Below are 24483 nucleotides of genomic sequence, written 5' to 3'. Positions count from 1 at the left end.
AGCTCAGCAGCAGCTCAGCTCGGGCCGGGACTCGAACCGCTGTTGCTCAGAGCTCAAACTCTTGAGCGAGCTCTTAACCAACTGAGCCACTCAGCCAGCCCTTAACATTTTTTTAAAAATTAGAAAAAAAACATAAGAAAAGAAAACTTGGAAAGACTAATTGCTCAATTAAAATACTTTGAGTATGTTTTTATTTTTTGGACCTATTTAAATATTGTAAATCCTTTTGTAAAAGCTATTCATTTTGGGCATTACAAATAAAGATTAGGAAAACAGAAACTCAACCCTGCAAAAGTAAAAAGGTTTAAAAAAAGAAGAAGAAAAAGAGGAAGAACAATCCTGGTTGTAGTCTTAATCATGATATCTCTTATGTACTGTACTATTTTGGTAGCATTGGATCTACTGGGACTAATAGGGCCAACCAAAAGAGTCAACACTTGTTGCCACTATTTATTATTTTAAAAATGTACTGTGGGGCCAGCCGAGTGGCGTGTCAGTTAAGACGCCAGAGCTTGGGACGCCAGCTCTGAGCAGCAGGGTCCCGGTTTGGATCCCACATGGGGGCCAGTGACACTGCCCTCTACAGCTAAGATGGTGAACAATAGCTCGACCTGGAGCTCGGCTGCTGTGAGTCGCCAGCGACGGCATAGGCTGCAGCCCCTGCTGCAGTGGGCTGCCATAAGCTACCGTGTGTGGCTGGGAGCCAGTGTGAGCTGCCAAGAGCCGCTGTGAGCAGAAGCCGGCAACCGATCTGCCTCACCCAGGAAGAGCGCAATGATAATACCAACATGAGCCAGTGAAGCAACGTCCTCCACAACTAGACTGAGGAACAAAAGGACAGCAACTTGTCTGTTCCTCTCCCCCAATTCCCCAATAAAATCTTAAAAAAAAAATGTATTGTGACTATACACTCTGAGAAGCATCTGAGACATTGGGGTGAAACTCATCCCAAATGTTAAAAAGCTAAGAATATGTCGTTAGTTGGAACTCAGAGTTGCTTAATTCAGCTGTTTACCTACTAATGACATTAAAGTTATAACTGCTCTACTGAAATGGAAAGACCCCATTGTTAAATAAGACCAACCAGAGTTTGGAAAAGCAAATAAAATAAAGGAATTCATTTGATAAGTACTATTTATTAACTATTATGTACCAGGCACTGTGCCAGACGCTGAGAATACAACTCCAGACAAGATACTCACAGGTCCTGCCCTCATCAAGCTGAAGGAATAGCAGAGAAAGTGAACACTGAACTGGTAGTGACAACCATCATGAACATTATGAAGAAATAAAGGGCCCTGAGAATAAATAACAGGAGTTTAACATGGGTTGGGATGAAGGTAGGAAAGGTGGGGTTGGGATTTAGGCGAGGTGGGTTGTGGCAATCTCCTCAAAATAATTTTATTTAAACCGAGACTAAAGATGCAGGAGTGTGTTGGAGGAAGGAGAAAGCGGCAGGGAAGAGCATTCCAGGTAAAGGAAACACCAGGTGTCAAGGTCCTGAGGCACTGCCTCAACATGAGAAGCAAATGCCAGAAGCAAATGTGAGACATTTCTGGTATTTCTGAAACAGAACATAATATTTTAAAATCACTTCCTCTTATGTATGATTAGTACTAACAATTTTCAGATATTGTTTACTACATATGTTTTTCTGCTCTACCCATCCTTTTATTAACTACACTATAAAGAAAATGTCCATAGTAAGAATCTGGCCTATTATGTTTAAACATATCACTTGAAAACGAAAGTAAGCTTCCGTGTTATCTAATATGCAATAATTCTTTGAGAATCTTAGCCTTTTTATTATTATTATTTTTTTTAGCTGAGCCATCCTGCCACCTGTTGGGAGCTCAGCAGCAGCTCAGCTCGGGCCGGGACTCGAACTGCCGTTGCTCAGAGCTCGTATTCTTGCACGAGCTCTTAACCAACTGAGCCACTCGGCCGGCCCTGAGAATCTTAGCCTTTTTAATGCCCAGTCATTTTTAGGGCTAATTGGGGGGGGAGGTGTTATACATAATTTTATAAATAATAAAAGTAATGAATGTATTACTGAAATTTTAGAAAAAAGGAAAAATTCACTCAAAGCCACTATCCCAATGCAAGCTCTATTACTGTGTTGGTATATGTTTTTTGGTTTTTTTTCAGCTACAGGCTTGATCGCATTTATTCTTTACCCTAGTTGCCCTGGCCTGAAGTGAGATTGGGGTTTGATGCTGGGAGATTCCCTCTTGTTGACCTTGACTAGAGAGGCCTTCGCCCCAGGCTTCATTGCCTGGTGGACTGTTCGTCTCTCTCATCTGGGCGATGAAGACGCCACAACCTCCTCACTGGAGGGTCCTTCCTGCCTGGGGCCACTGTAACTGTCCTCATGCTCCAGGTCTTCCCGGCTGTCTGGGCTGGATGCTGACATCCTGGCCAACTCCCTTGGGCTTATCGATCTGCTCAAGTCTGGAGGTGAAGAATCCAATTTAACTGGGCTTTTCTTCTTAGTCAGCTTGCCCTTCTTGACTTTTTTCTTCAGCTTTGCCTTCTCCTCCTTCTCCTCCTCCTTGTCTTTCTTTTTTTCCTTTTTCTTCTTGACCTTCTGGAAAACCCTGCTGCCCTGGGACTTCCCTGTGGGGCTCTCAGAGTGTTGGGTGGTGATGGAGCTGCCAAGTCAGGGCACCCATGATTGTGCCGGTGCCTATGCCTGCGTCGGTGGGTGTGATGGGCCCCCCCTGGGTTGGGATGGGAGGCTTGCTCTCTTCCTCCTCCTCCTCCTCCTCTTCCTCTTCTTCATTTAGGTCCTCTGCCCCACACTTACGGTGGATGGGGGTGGGGGTGGATCACCACTACAGAAGCAGGCCTGTAGCTTTTGCATCAGCCACACCAGAACCGTTCCACAGACTCTTCCCCTGGATGAGCTCAAAGCAACAGGTCTGGATGATGTTGAAACAGGTTGAGCCCACGTCTCAGGAGCAAGTTGGGCCCACATCTCGGGAGCCACTGCTATTTGTTTTCTCTACACATCCTTCCCCCTAGAATCACAGTCACAGTGGCTGACAGAGTGCAGATGCAGGCTGTGGTGCCACAGCCAGTGGAGAAGGGGTGGACGATGTGGCCAGTGCACTGCTTGTGTTTCCAGCAGCACCTGTCAGTGTCCTTGGATTCACCTTCAGAGGAGAAGGTAGATGCCTCAGTGCTAGATGCCACATGCAGGTGTCCTCTTTCCCAGCTGGGTAACCTGTTTGTATCCCTGCTGCTCTCATCCCAGATATTGTCATTGTCCTCAGTCTTTTTCTTTGTCTACCTTCAACCCACATCGCTGTCAGCCCAGTTCGTCCTCTCTACAAGACTTTTCCTCGCGGAAATCTGACCCTGAACCTCAGCTTGGCTGAGCCAACCGTAAACCCTGATCTCAGCCCTTCGCCCCCTTCCGCCTCATGCTTGCCTAACCCTTCCACCACCTCCCCCGCCCGGTATTTTTCTTTTTAATTTTAAGGCTAAATCTAAGGTCAGTAATTCTAAATTTGTGAGGTAGTAAAATAGGAAATACAACATTTCTAAAATTTAGGTACAGTAAAGCCTTGGATTGCCGAGTGACTTGGTTTGCGAGTGTTCCGCAAGACGAGCAAACATTTCTAATACATTTTAACTTGGTAAACGAGCGCTGTCTTACAGTACGAGTAGTTTGTTTCCAGAACGAATTATGCTGGCAAACCACATTATTACTGTGCTTTATTTTCTTAAAGACTTGATTCATTCCTTAGTATACAAAGAATATCCCTAAAAATAGTTAAGATGAAAAATTCTTCACATAAAAATAACCTTCTAATTCCTAGTTTAGACATCATTTTAACCCTGACTTAAACTTTAAAAGAAATAAAGAACACATTGTGTTTTAAAGGAAGTTCAAAATATTTTTCTATCCATGATGAAGTTAGTTTTAATATTAAGGGAATCCAGCCCCCACACAGCAAATTATCAATGGTTGGATTACAAGAGCGGTTTTAAAAATTTTAGTCATACCCATGTACCTAGAGTCTAATAACTTGCCATTTTTCCTTTTAAAGAATAAATGTGTAAGCCTGACATAACCACAGACTCAGAATCCCTAGAGCAACTATATGTTCTATTAAAAGTGTCCTGGGCAAAATGCCCAGAATGGAATCAACCCTGTTCATCTGCTATCCTCTGTATTATCTAGGCCAATTTTCCCTTTCTCCATCTTGCAGTGCTCCAGAACTATTTTTAAAAGCTAAAAGCTATAAATGCTTTTGGTGAAAGAACAAAACCCACGAATTACTCAATGTGCTCCATGGGTTATTGCTTGACATTCATTGGAGAAACTACCTAAGGGAAGGGTCTTGGGGTCAGGTTAATGAGGTTTCATAAAATTAAGCAACAGGTGGCCATCAACACTCCAAGGGCTCTACTACCCCGAATGAATTGGAGGAAAGAAATCACATTGCCAATGTTTTGCTTCCACTACAAATTTCTTCTGTTAAAAAACAGACAACAGGCCCAAAAGGAATCATTTATGCTTAGCCCCACGTCACCAAACCAAGACCTAATACCTAACTTAACAAGTTTCAGTCTCTCCCAGGAATGGAATCGTAAACCAGTCAATCAGGAATTACTTATTAGCACGAATAAGGTAATCTGCTAGACCCCTGGCACCCCCTAAAGAAAGGTGACCTTGCCATAACCACTCCGCATTTTGCTAGTATAACTTCCTTGTCCCAGCTCCCTTCTGCCTATGAAAGCCTTCCATTTTGTACAGCTCCTCAGGGCTCCTCTCTATCTGCTAGACGGGATGCTGCCTGATTCATGAATTGTTCAATAAAGCCAGGAGTAACATTTTAAAAATGTACTCAGTTGAATTTTGTTTATTAATACTTCTAACTATAATTCGGATTTTAGATTATTTCTGAATTTTCAAATTATAAAAAATAAAACCATGAAAAACATACTGAAGCTAAAGCTTCAGGCATGCTTGCTTAATTATTTCTATAGGATGCATTTCTAGAAATGGTCAAAAGGAAATAGGGTTTTGATACATTCTACGAAAATGCCCTTCAGAGGCAATTTATAGTACTTCTTATAGTTGTCAATTTTATAAATAGTATCTTACTTTTTATTTGCATTTCTTTATGAGGGAACTTCACTTTTTCATCATGTTCATTGTGCATATGTGGGGATTTTTTTTTTTTTAATGACATGCCTGTCTTTGGCCCACTTTTTTTTTTTAGCTGAGCCATCCTGCCACCTGTTGGCAGCTCAGCGGGCAGCTCAGCTTGGGCACAGCTCTCTGGCCCATGTGGGAATCGATCCGGCGATGCTGAGTGAGCTCTTAGCCAACTGAACCACTCGGTGGCCCTTGGCCCACTTTTTTATTGAAGCCTTTTTTTGTTTTCCTGTGGGTCTGCAACAGCAACTCTCTAACCTTTTGTTCTGAGGAACCCATTATATACTTTACAAATTATTGAAGATCTCAAAGGGATTTTATTTATGAAGATTTGCTGGCATGGCACATTTGAGGGAAAAGAATTAAATTTCCAATTAATAGACCCTTTACAGCATAACATATAAAAATCAATTCCAATTGGATTATAGACTTAAATATAAAAGACAAAACTAAAACTCTTTCAGAATATAGGAAAATATCACTATGATTTTGAGACAGGAAAGGATTTCTTAAACAAGACACAAAAAAAGTACAAACCGAAAACAGATGATTGATAAAATTAACTTTGCTAAAATTAAGGACTTTCGTTCATCAAAATATATATTAAGAGATTAAGACTATAAATCACAAGTTGGGAGAACACAGTTACAATACAGTAAGGATTTGTATCTAAAATATATAAATTAAGCCTACAAATCAATGAGAGAAAGGCAGATAATCTAACAGAAAAATTGATAAAATACTTGAATAGGCACTTCATAGAAGAGAAAGCCCCAAATGGCCAACACACATATTAGAAATGTTCAACCTCATTAGTAACCAAATTAGTAATAGAAATTAGCATGACAATAAGATATCATTTTAATACCCATCCAATTAGCAAAAAGAGAAAGTCCTTCAATGCTAAATGTTGGTAAAGATGTGGAGGAAGTGGAATATCTACACCTCACTGGGAGTGGGGGATGTATAACTTAGAACAGTAGATTGGAAAACAATATGGCATGTCTACTAAAGTTGACATTGTGCTCATCCTATGCCCACCAACTCCACTCCTAGGAATAGCAGGGCTTCTCAAGCTTATCTATGGTGATGGGCAAGTTTTTTAAAATTTCTAATTATTTGTGGACTGGATGCTTCATAAAACAATATCAAAGAACTATAAATGTTTCTAAATGCTTCCTCTCAGCTTATATGGTTGTTGATTAGTAACAGTTTGTGGACTAGAACTGGTCTTCAGACCAGACTTCGAGTAGCAGTGCTCCAGAGCAGAGCTTCCTGAATGGGGTATACTCCAGTATACTCATGTGGCACAAATAGTACGTGTGTGTTAAGATATTAATCCACTCAGACTTTGCAGCATGTGGTCAAGAGATTATAAAGAACTCCCAACCCAGTCATGCTCGGTTATAAGCAGGCTTGTCCTCTGACCTCAGTATGCTAAACAATGATCACTTTCTGTATGTGTCACATTGCAAAAATAGGAAAAACACTGCCCTGGAAAAAATCTTGTTCATGGTCAGTGGGAGACATACATAAGAATGCTGATAGAAACACTGCAATAGCAAAAAATTGGAAAACAAGCCACAACAACTTATTGTATATACACACATATATATATATATATATATATATATATATATATATTTTATATATATATAAATACTTATAGATTCAGAAATAATGTAGAACAAAAAAGCAAGTTACAGAGTACAGAGTATGCTTCCATGAGTATTGCTTAGGAAAACTAAATACAGTAATGCCTTGGTTTGTGAGCACAATTCGTTCCAGAAACAAACTACTCGTATTGCAAGACATCACTCGCTTACCACGTTAAAATGTATTAGAAATGTTTGTTTGTCTTGCAGAACACTCGCAAACCAAGTTACTCGCAATCCAAGGTTTTGCTGTAATATATTGTTTAGAAATACAAGTGTGTGGTCAAACAGTAAATAAAAGAGAAATTGATGGAATAGGGGAGAGGTACACAGGGAACATCAAAGATTCTTTTTTTAAAGCTGAGTGATAAGGGGGCCGGCCAAGTGGCTCAGCTGGTTAAGAGCATGAGCTCTGAGCAACAGGGTCGCTGGTTGGATTCCCACATGGGCCAGTGAGCTGCGCCTGAGCTGATCTGCTGCTGAGCTGCCAACAGGTGGCAGGATGGCTCAGCTGGTGAGAGCACATGCTCCTAACAACAAGGTTGCCGGTTCACGACTCCCACATGGGATGGTGGGCTTACACCCACCCGCAACTAAGATTGAACATGACACCTTGAGCTGAGCAGCCATGAGCTGCTGACGGGCGGCCGGATGGCAACTGGACTTGGGAGCTGAGCTAGCTGTGCCCTCCACAATTAAGATTGAAGGACAACTTGGCTGTTCCCCTTCCCCAATTCCCCACACTGTTCCCCTTCCCCAGTTCCCCAATAAAATCTTTAAAAAAATAAAAATTAAAAGCTGAGTGATAAGTATGTATATTTTCATGGCCTTAGAATTCTTTACTCTTTACATATAATACACACACACACACACACACACACCTATAAACACAATTTCACCTATGCTTACATAACACAATTTTTAAAATTAAACATTTTAAAAAGTAAATAAACATTAAAGAATCAATCTATAAGGTCCCAAATCTAACCAATGAGTTCCAGAAAAAGCAAACAGAAAAAAACAAGTAGAAATAATACAATAAAATTCCCAGAACTAAAGGACATAAGATTCTAAGTTTAAAGGGGGAATGGAATGCCCAGCTCAATGAAAGAAAAAAAGTTATACTAAAGTCCATAATCTTAAAAATTTAGAAAATCAGAGGATCCCAAAGTTTCGAAAAGAGGTAAAAAATAAAAATAAAAAAGGGCACATCTAAGGACGGGATCAGAACAGCCTCAGACAGAAAAAATGAATACTAGAAGGCAAGAGAACACCACATTCAAAATTCTCAGGGTAAAAGATTTTCAACCAGAATATATTATCTAGTCAAACTACTCATCATGTATGAGAATAGAGTAAAGACAGTTTCAAACAAGCAAGGTTAGCAAAAATGTATCTTCCAAATATCCCTTTTTAAGAACATTCTCTGTTACAACAAGGAAATAAACCAAGAAACAGAAGACTTGGGATGTGGAAAGCAAGGGGTCCAAAACAGGAGAGCGGTAATTCCAGGAGAGCGACCGTGAAGCCCCATGTTACAGTTGCATAGCAAGCCTAGAGATTCATCTCCTCAGACTGGAACTGAAGGCTGAGAAGGGCCCCAGGAAGAATGAATCCAAAGTTTAAAAAATATAATTAATAGATTACTGTGTATAACCATATGCTATATTAAGAGAAACTGTATAGTTCTCTGAAGCCGGGTGATAGATACATAAAAAACTAACCAAACAAAAACAAAAAAGTAAGTTCACAGTATTAATTTAGGAAAAAAACGGAGAGTATGAGAAAGGATATGTAATCATAGTATACTATATGGCTCAGCTACAAACAGTATGTTTATATAATCATCATAATTTACATACTAAATAATAATTTAACGAACAATTATAATTATATTGGGAGGCTATAGAAAAATGAAAGGGTGGGTATAGGGAGGCAGATGGGGAATGGAGAGTGAAAGGCTAAATTCTCATTTCCTATGGAAGTATGTCTAAAATCGAAAAAAAAAACCAAGAAATTTTGGCATTAGTATGTTATTTAGAAATATAGAGGTAAATTCTAGAAGAAACAACTAAAAGCATTAGGAGTAGTTGCCTCAAGGAAGTACGACTTGGGGAATATGGAAGGGGACCATTACTTTCATTATGAGCTTTATATGATAGTACTGTTTTAGTTTTTAAACTACCTATTTGTATTAATCTAAAGAAACTGTAATTAAACTAAATGAATAACCCCAAAAAGCCCATCCCCAACAAAGCCTAACAGCTGATAGATTTAATTTTGAATAGGCTTTAAGTATTAAAAATTAAATTTACTCATAATTTTGTGTGGTATATAACTTACATGAGCAAAAATTTACAAATAGGGGCTGGCTGAATGGCTCTGTTCATTAAGAGCATGAGCTCTGAGCAACAGGGTCGCCGGTTTGATTCCCACATGGACCAGTGAGCTGCACCTAAGCTGAGCTGCCACTGAGCTGCCAATAGGTGGCAGGATGGTTCAGCTGGTGAGAGCATGTGCTCCTAACAACAAAGTTACCGGTTTGACTTCCACATGAGATGGTGGGCTATGCCCACCTGCAACTAAGATTGAACACGGCACCTTGAGCTGCCGACAGCTGGCCGGATGGCGACTGGACTTGGAGGTGAGCTAGCTGCACCCTCCACAACTACTTGGCTGTTCCCCTTCCCCAATTCCCCAATAAAATCTTTTTAAAAAATTTTCACAAATAATTTCATTTAGGACTTAATCATTAAAGGTCCTAGGAGCAATACAACAGCCACAGAGGCAGTTCAGAGACTTGTTAAGATCATGGGTTTTGCAGTCTGAGAAACATAATTTCAAATCATGGCTCCCCCACTTAAAGTGACCTTGGGAAAGTTACTTTTTTTTGTCTTTATATATCAATTTCTTCAACTGAAAAAAAAAAAAAGAGAGAAAACAATACTTATCTCAGAGTGATATGAAAATGTATGTAACACAATTAGCAGAATGCCTCGTGTAACCGAAGCTATCATTGAAATAATTATGCCAATAATGGTTTAATAAAATAAGGCAAAATTTTGACCTAAGTGTCTGCAATTATTAATAACCATAATTGCTACTGTTTAGTAGCCAATTCTTCAATATACTTTATTACTGTGTAAAGGTTCTTATAACCTTTGAGGAGCAAGACACCATGTTAAACATTATACAATGAATATTTGTCTATAAAATAAAACTAGGCAGTTTTTTGTTTTTTTTGTTTTTTGTTTTTTATTTTTTTTAAAGAAATTTTATTGGGGAACAGTGTGTTTTTCCAGGACCCATCAGCTCCAAGTCAAGTAGTTGTTTCAATCTAGTTGTAGAGGGGGCAGCTCCATGGCCCATGTGGGAATCCAACTGGCAACCTTGGTGTTATGAGCCTGCACTCTAACCACCTGAGCTAACTGGCCGCCCCAAAACTAGGTAGTTTTTAAATAAGCCCTAAAAATGTACTAAAATTCTATAAAAAATGAATAATGATTAATAATGGCTGTCCTGTTTGAATATAGTTAAAGAGTACCTAGAAAATGAGATAATCACTGTTCTTTCTAAATACTAAAGAAATGTCAAATAATTAGAATAAAAAGTAAAGATCCAGGTGTGATGGATACTCTTTAGAACTAAAATAGAAATAATCCCTACTGCAAGAAACTACACACAAGTCTACACACTCTGAGTGCCACTATGTAAAAAATTTGTATACATGTCTATAAACCAAGATTGGGGGAGAATTAATAAATAAAAACAGGGCCGGCCAAGTGGCTCAGTTAGTTAAGAGCTCGCTCAAGAATTTGAGCTCTGAGCAACAGCGGTTCGAGTCCCGTACCAAGCTGAGCTGCCGCTGAGCTGCCAACAGGTGGCAGGATGGCTCAGCTAAAAAAAAAAAAAAAGAAAAGAAAAAAAAGAAATAAAAACGGCTGTTGTGTTGGGCAGGTAGGGTTATGAGTAAACTATCTGAGATTTATTTCTCAAGTATTTAAAAAATTTTGAAATATTTTTAAAGGAACTCTAGAATAGGAAATATGCAACAAACCCTTGGAACATTAAGGAAAAAGCTTTTTATCGTGCACTACAGCAGGTCAATCAAGCAAATACGTCATTAAAATGACCTATCAAGCTTGTCACTGTGCAGGAAGGCCCATGATAACAGCCATTACTAATCATGTGGACCAATATATATTTGTAATCTAAATTTGTCATTTATGAAAGAGCAGCCATCACTTTAGATGCTGAGATCAGTAAGATTAATGCTTTCTAGTGCTAGTTTCTGGCTTTGGAACCAATTTTATAGACGCAGCTCCTCTGTGATCAAAATGGAATTTGACAGATGTTTTTTCTCTTTACCCATTTAATATGTTTTCAAACCTTTAACAGTAGTGATCAAAATCTGGGCTAGCTTTTCAAATGGACAAGGCAGCTTGTTTCCCTAAGTATGTAACCATTTATAAACGCTTTTGAAGCTTATCTGGAACTCAAAAGCATTATTGGATTCCAGACATCATTCTGGATAATTATGCGGAAGCAAAAATCTCCCTCCTGCTACAAATTTTCCACCTCAATATCTGGCGTGAAATTACTTCCACAGTAATCAACCGTGAGGACTTTACAAGACAACCCTATAATAAGGACTTTATATTGTCAAGAGCTACACAGAGCTATTTTTCTTTTTAAAAAGCATCATTCCCCTTTTACAGAGAAGGAAACCTATAGAGAAACTCACCAAAGTTCAGCCAGTTAGAAAAACTGAACGAGAATGAGTACTTTTATTCTGTTAGTCCAACATCCATGCTATTTTCCAATTCTTAATTAAATCACATCTTTGTCAGTGATTTCATCAAAAGATTTTTAAGCATAGAAACCCACAAAAATTGGCCCAAAAGAATAAGGTGTGAGATGACATAACACCAACTGTTCAAAAGGAGCATGAAAACACCCAATGGCCACATTCCACCCCCAACCCCTCCCCCCATTTGTCAGTGTCTTATATTCTGTCTAAATTCAGACTTGCAGAAAACCTGAAAAGGCCATCTCTGCATGGCATGCTTCATGTCATAAATCATTTGCACTCCCTGAAGTCTGGTCTCAGAATTGCTGTTTGTTTTAAGGCAAGAAAAAATATTTCAAAGCAACCTGTTTTCTGCTAAAATGATAGTCTTTTCAAATCACCCATCGTAACTAGTGCCACACAGCTAAAGACACATACGAATACTATTCTAACCTGTTCCAAGTTGCTAGTATTACATTTTTAACTTTAAATTAGAAAACCTCACCAAGCCAAGCATAAATAATGTAATTACCTACATACGGTAGGGGATAGTTAACTGATTCTTTTGAGGGAGCCTATGATAAACAATATGATATATGCAGGTAGAAAACTGTTTTAATAGAAACTTGTACACAGGAACATCCATCTGTGAGACACAGTTAGTCATACCATTCAAGGTCTCCGTGCTTCTATTATAAATCAAGTCACGGCCACACAACTGTTACTATATCTCTAATGGGTTTTTCAACTGCTGTCCAAGCAGTTCACTCTCAAAAACAAATTCCTATGAGAAGTTTGCAAACTTTGAGTTAAAATTGTGGCATCACCCCGATTGCATATATAATACACTACTTCTATTACAGTGAATTGAGCCAAAGTTATTCGATTGTTTTGTTCCATCTCTTGGGAAATTTTAGGGACCTTAGGTCCTGTTATGAACTCTTAAGAGTGTAATATAATCTGAAAAGTTCTAAAAATATCACAGGTTTTCCTGGGCTCACTTAGAAGGGTGGGTGATTCAGTTACCAGTGTCAAAATGTGATTCCTAGTTTTTTGGGATCTGACAGCTGCAGTCAATCTTGCCAGGATTCCCTTATTTCCATTGTGTTTCTCTTTGAAGTATTTAAAGACGATTTCACAATCTTTGCATTTGGCACTAGGATTTCTGTCAAGAGCTGTAGCATGAATTGTTCAGGCCTTTCGAAAGCTGCTTATAAATATTATTTGACCAAGCACATTTTTTAAGTGGTCATTCACTGCAAAACAGCTGAGCTTCTTGTAACAGTTAGGGGAGCAAACACAACAGACCCCACACCCATACACCATAAACCAGAGTGACCCTGCAATGTGTGAATTGCCAATGGAACCTAAACCACAGGTTCATCTGTTGCTATAAATGTCAGACCCAAAAGGCATGCATTCATTTTAATGACAGTTCTGGGAAGGGTACCAGCACTGCACCAACTGCATGACTGGGGTGATTTTTTGTTTGCTTGTCAAATATTATAATTAAAGCAGAGATTCAGAGAGATCAAGGTGACTAAGACAATAGAGGTCAGCAGCTATGCAGCACTACTACAGTAAGCACAGGCTCTGTCTTTGCTCTTCCATCAGGTGAAACAAAATCATCCGGCTCAGGCTGCTGCCTACGAAAGGGGAAGAAAATCACAACCAAAAAACTGGCTGGAGGCTGCCATACTAAATGGCAGATTTAGGCTTGTGGCTAGGGATTTCAAAATTACTTTATACAATGAAATAAACAACAAGGGCAAGAATGAAGAGTTACATATAAACTATTTTTCTTATCAACTGAAGTGCCAAGGTATTTTTAACAGTATCACTTTTATAATGAAAAAATGTATCTACATTAGACTCTACATTTTCATTCGGGTACTCTACATTTTCATTCGGGTTCTCTACACATTTACCGAGTGCCTATTACAGGCCAGCTACTAAGAAAATGGCAGTGAACATGAGCTATGCCCGTCATCATGGAGCCTACTGGTTTCTTAGGGGAGGCAGGAATTGAACAAGTGATCCTAAGCGTGCTATATGTTACAATGCACGTGAACAGAGTGCTATGGTAATATATTTCAGGGTTATGGGGTGTGAGCTGAGAAAACAATAACAGTGTACTTCCTGGAAGAAATGTCACTTAAACTCTGTTATCGTAAAAAAAAAACAACATACTGATCCAAACAACCCTTTGACAACTCAGCGTCATAATTATGACCATTAACTATTATATTATGTTATAAAACTCTGTTTTTCCATGTCCTCTCATGCTGAATCCTGCATAAAGTGAGATATTTCTATGAAAACATTTTTAAAACACTCCCAATTATGGAAAACTAAGGTCACTTAATATTAAAATCCTGTCCCAGTATTGAAGTATCATAACTTGGAATAACAGCAATAATTTGTACTTTAAATATATGCAGCTTATTGTGTTAGTTATATCTCAGTGAAGCAGTTTGGAAAAAAAAGGGGAAGAAAACCCTCAGTGACAAAAGACACCAATATGCAGAGAGACAGGTGACAGGCTAGAAGAAAATAATTACACATTAATATCCAGAATATATGTAAAAATATGACAGATAAGGAAAAACATTCAATCATTAGAAAAAAAATGGAGAAAGAAAATAAACAGGCAAATGACATAACTATAAATGACCATGTTTGGTCACTCCTAATCAAGAAAAATGAAAATTAAAACCAAATACTGTCAGAATAGCAAAAAGTTAAATGATTGAGGATCAAGTGCTGGTGAAGAGTTTTAAGTAACAGGAAATAGATACTCTTATACGTTCTTAGTTGGAATAAGTTTGATGCTTTCATTCTATGGAACACAACGTAGCAGTTAACTAAAAAGAAACACATGATAATTATGATTATAACTGTAGGTTATTTACTGTTTCCTACAATCCAGTCACTGTAGTATATTGTTTACTTGTATTAACTCATTGAGCCCTCACAGCCACCTTATAAGGCAAGTACTGTTATTACTCCCACTTGATAGACAAGGAAACTGAGGCACAGAGGAGTTAGGTGCCATGTTAAGGTTCAACAGCTAACAGGTGGCAGGCAGAGCAGCGACCTGCACACAAGGGTCCTGGCTCCAGAGCTGACTCTCTTCACCTCTACGGAACAGCCTCTTCCTTTACTGACATGGAAAAATCCCCAAGACATGTTATTAAAAGCAAGTTGCACAATACACTGTGCACAATACCACTTGTATTTTTAAAAACCCACAAAACACTATTACCTATATCTGTATTTACCTCCAGAGAAAGAATTGAAAGGATAAACTGGTGGCAGTGGTTTCTCTCTGGAAAAGCAATCGAGGGACAGGGATTGGAGGTAGGTGGTAAGGGGGCTTTTGTTTTCTGTGGATTGTTTGATTTTGATACCATTAGAATGTATTCAGGTAGTATTTGTAAAATCAGATTTTTTAAGATTAAAAACCCCAGGGCCGGCCAAGTGGCATGTTGGTTAGGAGTTGGCTTGGGACGCCAGCTCTGAGCAGTAGGGCCCTGGTTCAGATCCCACATGAGGCCCAGTGATGCTGCGCCCTCTACAGCTAAGATGGTGAACAACAGCTCGACCTGGAGCTGGGCTGCTGTGAGTCGCCGGCAATGGTGTAGGCTGCAGTGGGGCTGGCCGGCAGCGGACGTGAGCTTTCGTGAGCTGCCATGAGCCGTAGTGAGTGGCCGTCCAATAGCCGGTGAGCAACTGCCTCACCCGGTAAGAGCGCAATGATAATACCAACATGGGCCAGTGAAGCGACATCATCCACAATTGGACTGAAGAACAAAAGGACAGCAACTTGTCTGTTCCCCCTCCCCAATTCCCCAGTGCTGTTTCCCTCCCCTAATTCCCCAATAAAATCTTAAAAAAAAAAACCAAAAACCAACCCCAAAGCACTGATCCAGTCCAATCCTTTTTCTACTCAATGCACACATTACTTCTAAAACATCACTCACCAAGCTTTGTTAGACTATTTTAAATGGTGGAGCACTTAATTTCACCAAAACAGCCTGCTTCATGACTGAGGAAAGCTTCAGTGGTAGAAATATTTCCTTACAGTCAATCAAATGTTTCTTACTAACCACCATCCATTGGTCCTAATTCAGCTTTCTGTCAACAAGAGTAATACTAATACTAATTCATATGTATCGGGGGTCCTCCCAAGACCATCCCCGGGTTCAGTGATTTGCTTGAGGACTTAGCACAGTCATTCTCGTGGCTATGCTTTGTAACAGTGAAAAGATACAGAGCAAAACCAGCCAAGAGACAAAGGCACATGGGGTGAAGTCTGGAGAAAACCAGGGGCAAGCTTCCAAGAGCTTCCTCTTAATTCCTCCAGCAATGAGTTGTAATAATACCTGTGAATTGTTGCCACCCAGGGAAGTGCATTAGAGACTCAGTGCCCAGGGTTTTTACTGGGGGAGGGTCATGGAAGCATACTCTATGTAGCCCATACCAAAATGCCAGACTCCTAAAAGGAAAGCAGGCATTCAACATACACCACACTCTGTCGTGAGCCGTTCTTGTCAGGGAATGGTGGGCATCCTTGTAAAATCCAAGTTCCCAGATGCCAGCCAAGGGCCAACCTTGCAAACAAGCTTTTCTAAGAATAGCAGTTTCAGGCCTGCTAATGTTAACTCTTTCCTGCACACCATGCTTTCCACGATCCTTTTGATATTTAAATGCAATTCTATTATGTCTTTCTTTAGTTTTTTTGTTCTCAGTTAATACATAATCAATTCTTTCTATGAAAGTTTCCAGACTTTTCATCCGTTTTGGTCACCCTCATCTGGACTATGTGCCTCTTAAAGCATGAGGGCAAAAATGTAAAATAATATTCCAGGCATAATTTCACCATAAATAGGGTATTACATTTTTATGAATGGAGTACAATATTTTGTTTTTTAAAGCTGCATTGCTCATGAGGATATGTTGAGCTGGCAGACAAAACCTGACTTCTACAACATTATATTTATAATCCCATTAATGGTATTTTGTTTGTTTCACCACAAGGCTCCTACCTACCAAGATAATTTTGAATTGTAATTCTATCATCCGTCTCAGGTTGACTACTCCTTCTAGCTTCCTGTCCTATGCAAATCATTAAGGGTCCTGGAGCCAGACTACCTCAATTCAAATCATGGTAATACTACAATACTTATTAACAACACGATCTTGGGTCAGTTAGCACAAATGCTCCGTGTGCCTCAGTTCCTTTATCTATAAAAGCTAAAAATAATAATTATCTCTATCTCATAGAGTTGTTTAAAGAAATAAATGAGATAATGTATATAATAAGCTTAGTATGGTGTCTGGCACATTGTAACTGCATAATAAACATTAATTATTATTATTATTAATCTAAATTACTAATAAGACTAATAAACAGATCAGGATCAAAGACAAAGCTCTGTAGCATTTTTTGGGTGACTTCATTCTGCGATATAGCAATCAAAATTCTTTGAGAATATCATTTCAACCAGATTTATACTTACTTATTTTATACTTAAATCAATGTAGCTATAAAACGGTCAGATATTCATTATTATCAATTTGTATTTATGTTGAGATTGTGGCATCTAAACTTAACCCTTTTATCACCTAGCTGGTGTGAAGAGGAATAAATCAAGACAGATTAGGCCGGCAAGAAAATCTCTATCACTGAGAAGGTAATTTCAACTATTCAAGAAATCTCTCCCTATGTCAGAAGCCTGGCAGAATAAGAGATAAACACATTCCTGTGCTTATTAAGCAAGGCACAATGAAAATAACATGTTAAAATGATAACCAAAGTATAATGAAAAAAAGAAGCATTTTTAGACATTTCATCTTTTATTAATAAGAAAAACCAAGGGAATACCAATGAAAAGCCTATGAAGAACAAATGCCTGTAACACGTCTTCTGCAACCAAGAGAGCTCAAATCCTTAACCAAATGTAACATCTAAAATATTAACTTTAATGGCGGTAGGAAGCATCAAAAGGCATACTTTAACCCTGACCTTCAAAAACTGCTAACTGACCTCTAAAACGAAAATGACAAAGGAATATAAATCATTATAAGTACAGTATTGTTACATTTATCCTTATTAACACAGTCACATTCCTAAATTTTCCCTGGAAAAGATTAATCAAACAACTACATATGGATAATCAAGGAATGAAGGTTTCCATCCAAAAAAATGACTGTCACAGTTCCTAGCAAGCTAACACTTCCAGTTAATGACTCTGCAATGCAGTCCTGTTTGAAGTCAAATCTGAATCTTAAAAATAACTCACTCTAACAGTGCCTTGGAGAACAGCACGGTGTTCCCCTAGGAGCACAGCTGCAGAGGCCCTCAGATCTGGGTTTAAATCCTTGCTCTACAGCTCACAGTATGACTTTGGGTAAGTCACTTAAATTCCTTAGCCCTGTTTCCTCAATTATAAAATGGAGTTAAGATCCACCTCATAGGCTTTCTGAGAGGATGAATTAGGAATATATTGTACGTGTGTTTTATTGTGGTTAAATACGCAGAATATAAAACTTACCATTTCAACCATTTGCAAGTATACAGTTCCGAGGCAGCAAGTGCATTCACACTGTTGTACAACCATCGCCAAGGACATGTTTTTAAAGTGCTCGAGGCTGAGCACACAGCAACTGCTCCTCAATGAATGGCAGCTGAAGTAACTCATTAGAGCTATCTTCTCCCATCTCGAACCTATGTAAATTATGTATCCCTCAACAGAAATAAGTATTTCATATTTATTTCTACTGAACTGCTCTCCAATCTGGGAAATACTAATTTCAACTTTTAAGCTATAAACTATAGTCCTAGCATTCAAATTCTTCATTCACGTGAATGACAAAAATATAAAAGTGTTAAGAGCTAACACTTACTGATGAGCACTTGTATGTGCCTGGTGCTATTCTAGGTACTTTACATGAATTCACTCATTTCATCTGCACAATAATAATTCCAGGAGGTAGATACTAGCAGCAGTCACACTTCACAGCTGCGTACAAAGAGGTGAAGGAACCTGCCTAAGGTCATCAAGCTGGTAAGCTGACGAAGCCAGAACATGCATGCAAACCACCGAGTTCTGGAGCCCATGCTCCTAACAGTCCCACACCCTGCATCTCACACAGGCAGTAACATGCAGCCCACAGGAAGAGTTGTTTTCAGGCGTCAGATGTTATATGTTCACGGAGGCTTTGAGTTCTTGGAAGCTTTGACACCCACTATTTTGTGTGTTCTTCCTAACGACAACAAAGAGTGATCACCCCCATTTACAAACGGAGAAGTGATTTGCTCAAGGTCAACAGGAACATGTGAGAGAGACCTGGATCCCAGCTTGGCCCTGAGCGTCACCCAGTTGTAAAATGGAAATAACATCTCTTACAAGAGGGAAAGAAGTATATGTTTGCAAAGTTATCTAGCACAGAGCCTTGTATAAAAAGTACTCAATCAATGTTAGCCCCACCTCATTCTCCTATTTGTGATTCCTGCATAGAATTCTTTCCAAACATCATGCTACTACTTCCTGATAACCTCTCACCACCTGGGTTGACAGATGGGTGGCAAAGAACAGTTTTTTGGTGATTACCATGCGGTATTAAATGAAGCCTCAGTAAAGTCCAGCTACATTATATAATTATAACAGGCTTCCTCCCTTTTGTCCATATGGCCTACAATTTTATCAAAGGAGAAAATAAAATTGGTCTACCAAGATTTGTTCTTTATAAAATTATGCTTGATGTTCCCCAATACCTTCTGTTCTTTCAGGTAACTGCCAAATGGTTTACTTGATTTGTTCTAGTTTCTGACCACTGTTTAAAAATTAAGTTGACCTTATAATTTCCAAAACTATTTTTCCCCCCTAAAACAAAAACAAAAAAAAAACCATACCTTTTTCTGTCATCAGGTACTTCTCCTTTTCACCACAATTTGTCAAACAGAAAGGCTAAGAGCTTGGCACTGGGTTTTTTCCCCTCAAATTTACATAGAGGAAATATCTAATACTGAATTACAAGCACCACTCATGCCAAATGTGGCCATAACAACTGGGTTATATATTTCCTGTCAATCGGGCATGGTTCTCTTCAGAAAAAGATAAAAATGCTAGGAGGTAACACGTTCTCTTATAAAGCAAAATTTCTGCATAATTAAATTTTTTTTTTCCTGGATAGCAAGGATGTCATGAAGCACATGTTGGCTTCCAAGTATCATTTTAAATAATTTCATGTCTTAAAGCAACCTGGAAGTGGATGTTAAAAGCCAAAGGAACGTCTCAATCAAGTGCTGACTTCTGAAATCCACCACTTCGCTCTGAGCTAAAAGGCACATTGGGAGGCCACAGTCAGAAGTGCCACAGAAAAAAGTGTGTGGCACAGTGAAGGTTCTCGGACAGTTTGTAACAGTAAATTCAGCAACTTTCCAAAGCCAAAATGAGGTATGGACACGAGCAGCTGTTCAAAGTGGCCTTGCTGTGGCCTAGCAGCTAATATAATATTTAAAAAGCTATAAGAGGTAGTGAAGTACAGGCAATGTTTAGGAATTAAAATATGACCTATCACTTGATTTGCTAAAAAAAAAAAAAAAAGCACCGAGCTGAAAACAACATATTTTGCTTCATTCATTCATTCTTTCTTGAGCTAACTTTATGAAAAGGTGATGGGGAATTATACAGAGGGTGCCAAAAACATGTATACACATTTTAAGAAAGGAAAAACTGTATTAAAATTGTAATACTCAATATATACCATAAAAAAAGTGAATACAAGTCATGTTTGACTTCTGTAATTACACGCTGCTACGATAATTCAATTTAACTTCAAAAAGTAATACATAGATAACATCTCTTAAAAAGTGTATACATTTTTTGGCACTCCCGGTATTTTTGGTGCCTAAGTGTAGCCATCCATAAACAACAATATTACTTGTCCTACTAATCTCGTGAGTCTGACAAAAGGATAAATGAACTAACAGCTGTTTAAGCATTGTTCAAAATTTATAGTACATAGCAACACAAGCTATAACTGTATTTTTAAAATTTGTAAGCATCTACAATGAAGTCGTTTTAAAGGTGTCAGTACAACTGGTCACACATTACTGACAAAGTACTCAGTGATGATTTTTCTCAGCCCTTTTTGGAATTACATTCATCAACAAATACAAATTTTTACCTTATCTGTTCCTACTCATTTTGTTTCACTTTATAATAATACTTATAATAAATAAGTCCAGTATAAACCCACTTAATTAAAAAGTGAAAATTTGGAACATGAGCTCATAAAATCACTAGGATCTCTGTCATTATACATCAAAAATATCTCAGTATTACTGCAAAGAGTTGTCAGGTTTAAATAAGTGGGTTTTACAAAATGAGATTAACTTCCTATCATTGACATTCAAAATAAAAAAGCCAAAAACACTAATGGCTTCAAACAAAAACAATACTCATCCCCTTGTCTCATGAGATGCCTCGACTTACCTCATCTCCCTTTAAAACTTCAGTGCCATCCAGTTCCCGGGTCTGGTTTGTCTTCACTGACACCTCCTTCTCTAGGCTGGCTAACTTCTCTTTTGCTTCCTGAAGTTCCTCAGCTTTTGCTTCTTTTTTACGAGAAATGATGGATGCCTAATTGAACATCAAATATGAATGTGGAATAAAACATACCATCAACTTCCTATTATCTTGTGAAATTATCTGTTGTTTAGATTTTAGCAAGCTAAATTTTCAATATCATGTTGGCTTCCCCTGACCTATACCCCTTGCCCTACTGCCTATCATCACCTTTTATACACGTATTTAGTATGAGTATGAAATGTACATTAAATATCAACCTAAAAACATTTTGGAAGACCACAGCCCTGAAAATACAGGACATATAAACAAAGAAACAAAAATGCTGTAGTAACAATGTATTAAAATCTTGTCAAGTAACACGTAAATGCTAATGAAAATACATTCTAGGTGAGTACATAGAAGCTAATGCTAAGTCTATTGTTTTTCTGCATGGTGGGTTTCCTTTCATTGAAAGAAAACAAAAACACTTTTTTTGCAACACATGCAACACAGGTCATTTAATCTAAATTCTATATTGATACTTTTAAAATTAAATGTTAAAACATTATGTGTGTGTGTGTGTGTGTGTGTGTGTGTGTGTGTGTTATGTATGTATTTAGGATCATCTAATAAATAAAATGCAGGTTCAAAGTCACACATCTAACTCACTAGAATTATGCAAATGTTTACACAACCCAAATGGCTGCTCTTAGTCATGAACGCAGCATTTTATTTTATATTAGTTATAGATTAGCAACTCTTCGGGGATTTCCTTAAATGAATCATGACTGTACTAGTTTAAGACAAACGATAGCCAAACTGTCTTCTTAAGTGAAACAGTACAAATATTTTCTTCAAACAAATTTGACAGGAGAGGGGGAATCTCTAGTGCAAACCTTTTAAAAATTCTATTGCCCTTCGTGTTTAAAAACATGAAAAGACAGGTGATGAAGGAATGTTTCTCTTTATGGAAGTATTCCAGCTAAAAAACAAGAGAAGAAATGATAAGAGTACCAGGGATTGATGGCGTACTTCCTTAACATGATAAAATCAATATAAACCTTAGCCCAAACCAGGATCTTACTTAATAGAAAAACGTTGAAGGTATCTCCCACTAAAGTCTGGAACAATATGATAATGCCCACCACCTCTACTATAACTTAACATTGTGTTGAATGTATTTGCTCATACCATTAGACAAGAGAAAGCAAAAAAGGCATAAGAATTTGAAAGGAAAAATTGGAATTTTCATAGTATATGATTATGTACCTAAAAGGTCAGAAGAATCTATGGAAAAACTACAGTAAACAAATCAATAGCTCTCATGGACAAATACATCAGTCAGAAGACAGACATAAGGAAAGAAAAGCCCTCATTTATAAAACTAAAACATAACATATTTAAGCATAAATTTAACAAGAGAAATTCCAAACTTTATGAGGAAAACTATGAAATACTCCTGAAAGACACAAAAATAAACTTGAACAGAGAGATATACTATGTTTTTAGACAGGAAGATTCCATATCATAAAGATGTAAATTCTGTGATAATTGAAAAATATTAAAGCAACCCCCCAAATTAAAAATTATGGTGTTTTTTTTTCTAGAGCTATACAAGTTGATATAAAGCTTATTTGGGAGAACATACAGACAACAATTATAAGGAAAACCCTGAAAAATTAAAGAAACTGGAGTTGAAGGTGGCTATTTTTAGTAGATAGTAGAACTTAATTATAAAGCTTCTATAAATAAAACAGTTAATATGGGTCATGAACAGACATGCCAGTGGAAAAACAGAAAATCTGGAATAATCCAATAGCATTTTTAAATTCAGAGTAAAATAAAGGCAGAATTTTAATTCCATAGGGGGAAAATGGGCTTTTTTATTAACTGGTATTGGGACCATTAGATAACTGGATAGCCATATACAATAAATGCCATATATCAGAAAATTTCTAAATCGATCAGAGGTTTAAATATAAAAAAAAATAAAATCACTGAAATTCAAAAAGAAAATTTGAGTAAATTTCTCTGTAACTTGCAAGAGGGAAAAACATCCCTTACTATGACTCAAAATCTGAATAAGAGAAAGAATTGATAAACTTGACTTCATAAAAATGAAGAACTTTCCCATGGCAAAATAACACCATAAGCAAAGTAAAAAGGCAAATATCAAACTGAAGGGGAGGGGAACATTACACTTATAAGCTAGGCAAAGAGTAAATATTCCTAATATATATAGTTTCTAAAACTAGGGGGAAAAAGTTAACCCTATAGAAAAATGGGTATAGATATGAAGAGACAATTCACAGAAAAAGAAATTAAGATGACTGTTAATGTGAGAAGATGCACAACCTTGTTTACAATAAGATAAATGAAAATCAAAACTATCATAGGATAATATCTCTCATCTACAAGAATTGACAAAAATCTAAAAGTTCAAAAACACTTTATTGGTGAAGCTGTAACGAAACAGGCACTTTGATACATTACAAGTAGGAATGTAAAATACTGTAACAGCTGTGGAGGTGAATTTGGCAACACTAGCAAACTTATATATGCATTTATCCTTTGATGTAGCAATCTCACTTCTGGGGTTATATCCCAAAGATACACTGGCAAAAAATATGCAAATAAGTAAACAAAAAGCTATTCACTGAAATACAATTTGTATTAGCAAACAAATGGCAACAACCCAAATGTCCATCGATTGGGGATTAGTTGAATGAACTGAAGTATACCCATGCAATGGAGTACCATGCGACTATGAACTGGACTAGCATGCCCACTAGGATGGCTACAATAAAAAAGATAGTAAGTATCGGTGAGAATGTGGAGAAATCAGCATCTTCATACACTGTTGATGGGAATGTAAAGTGGCACAGCTGCTTGGAAAACAGTTTGGCATTTCCTCAAAATGTTAAATACAGAATTATATGATCCATCAATTCTACTCCTAGGAATATACTCAGGAGAAATGAAAACATATTTCCACACAAAAACTTGTACGAGAATGTTCATAGCTGCATTGTTTATAATAGCCAAAGTAGAAACATCCCAAACATCCATCAACTGATGAGTGGATAAACAAAATGTGACATATCCATACAATGGAATATTATCCAGTAATAAAAAGGAATGAAGTAGTGATACATGCTACAACATGTTTGAATTTTTATTTATTTATTTATTTTTTTTAAGCTTTTTATTGGGGAATTGGGGGGATGGGAACAGTGCTGGGGAGTTGGGGGAAGGGGAACAGACAAGTTGCTGTCCTTTTGTTCTTCAATC

General features: G+C 37.8%; 1 protein-coding gene across 7 annotated transcripts in view; it reads right to left on the bottom strand.

The window, feature by feature from the left end:
* IFT81 (intraflagellar transport 81) overlaps nt 1–24483 on the bottom strand; it is a 192523-nt gene that overhangs the window by 33678 nt on the left and 134362 nt on the right. For 6 of the 7 annotated variants that reach the window (XM_019648954.1, XM_019648953.1, XM_019648955.1 and 3 more), the window contains one exon: nt 21118–21264. The exons of the other annotated variant lie outside the window; for it this stretch is intronic. In XM_019648954.1, the coding sequence (XP_019504499.1) occupies nt 21118–21264 (147 nt within the window). The remainder of the gene's footprint in view (nt 1–21117; nt 21265–24483) is intronic. 7 annotated transcript variants of the gene reach the window in all.

This window comes from Hipposideros armiger, unplaced genomic scaffold (genome assembly GCF_001890085.2).
Source record: "Hipposideros armiger isolate ML-2016 unplaced genomic scaffold, ASM189008v1 scaffold_128, whole genome shotgun sequence".
NCBI classification, from domain to species: Eukaryota; Metazoa; Chordata; class Mammalia; order Chiroptera; family Hipposideridae; genus Hipposideros; species Hipposideros armiger.
The sequence above is the reverse complement of the archived record's forward strand: the minus strand, read 5'-3'. Positions and strand labels throughout refer to the sequence as shown.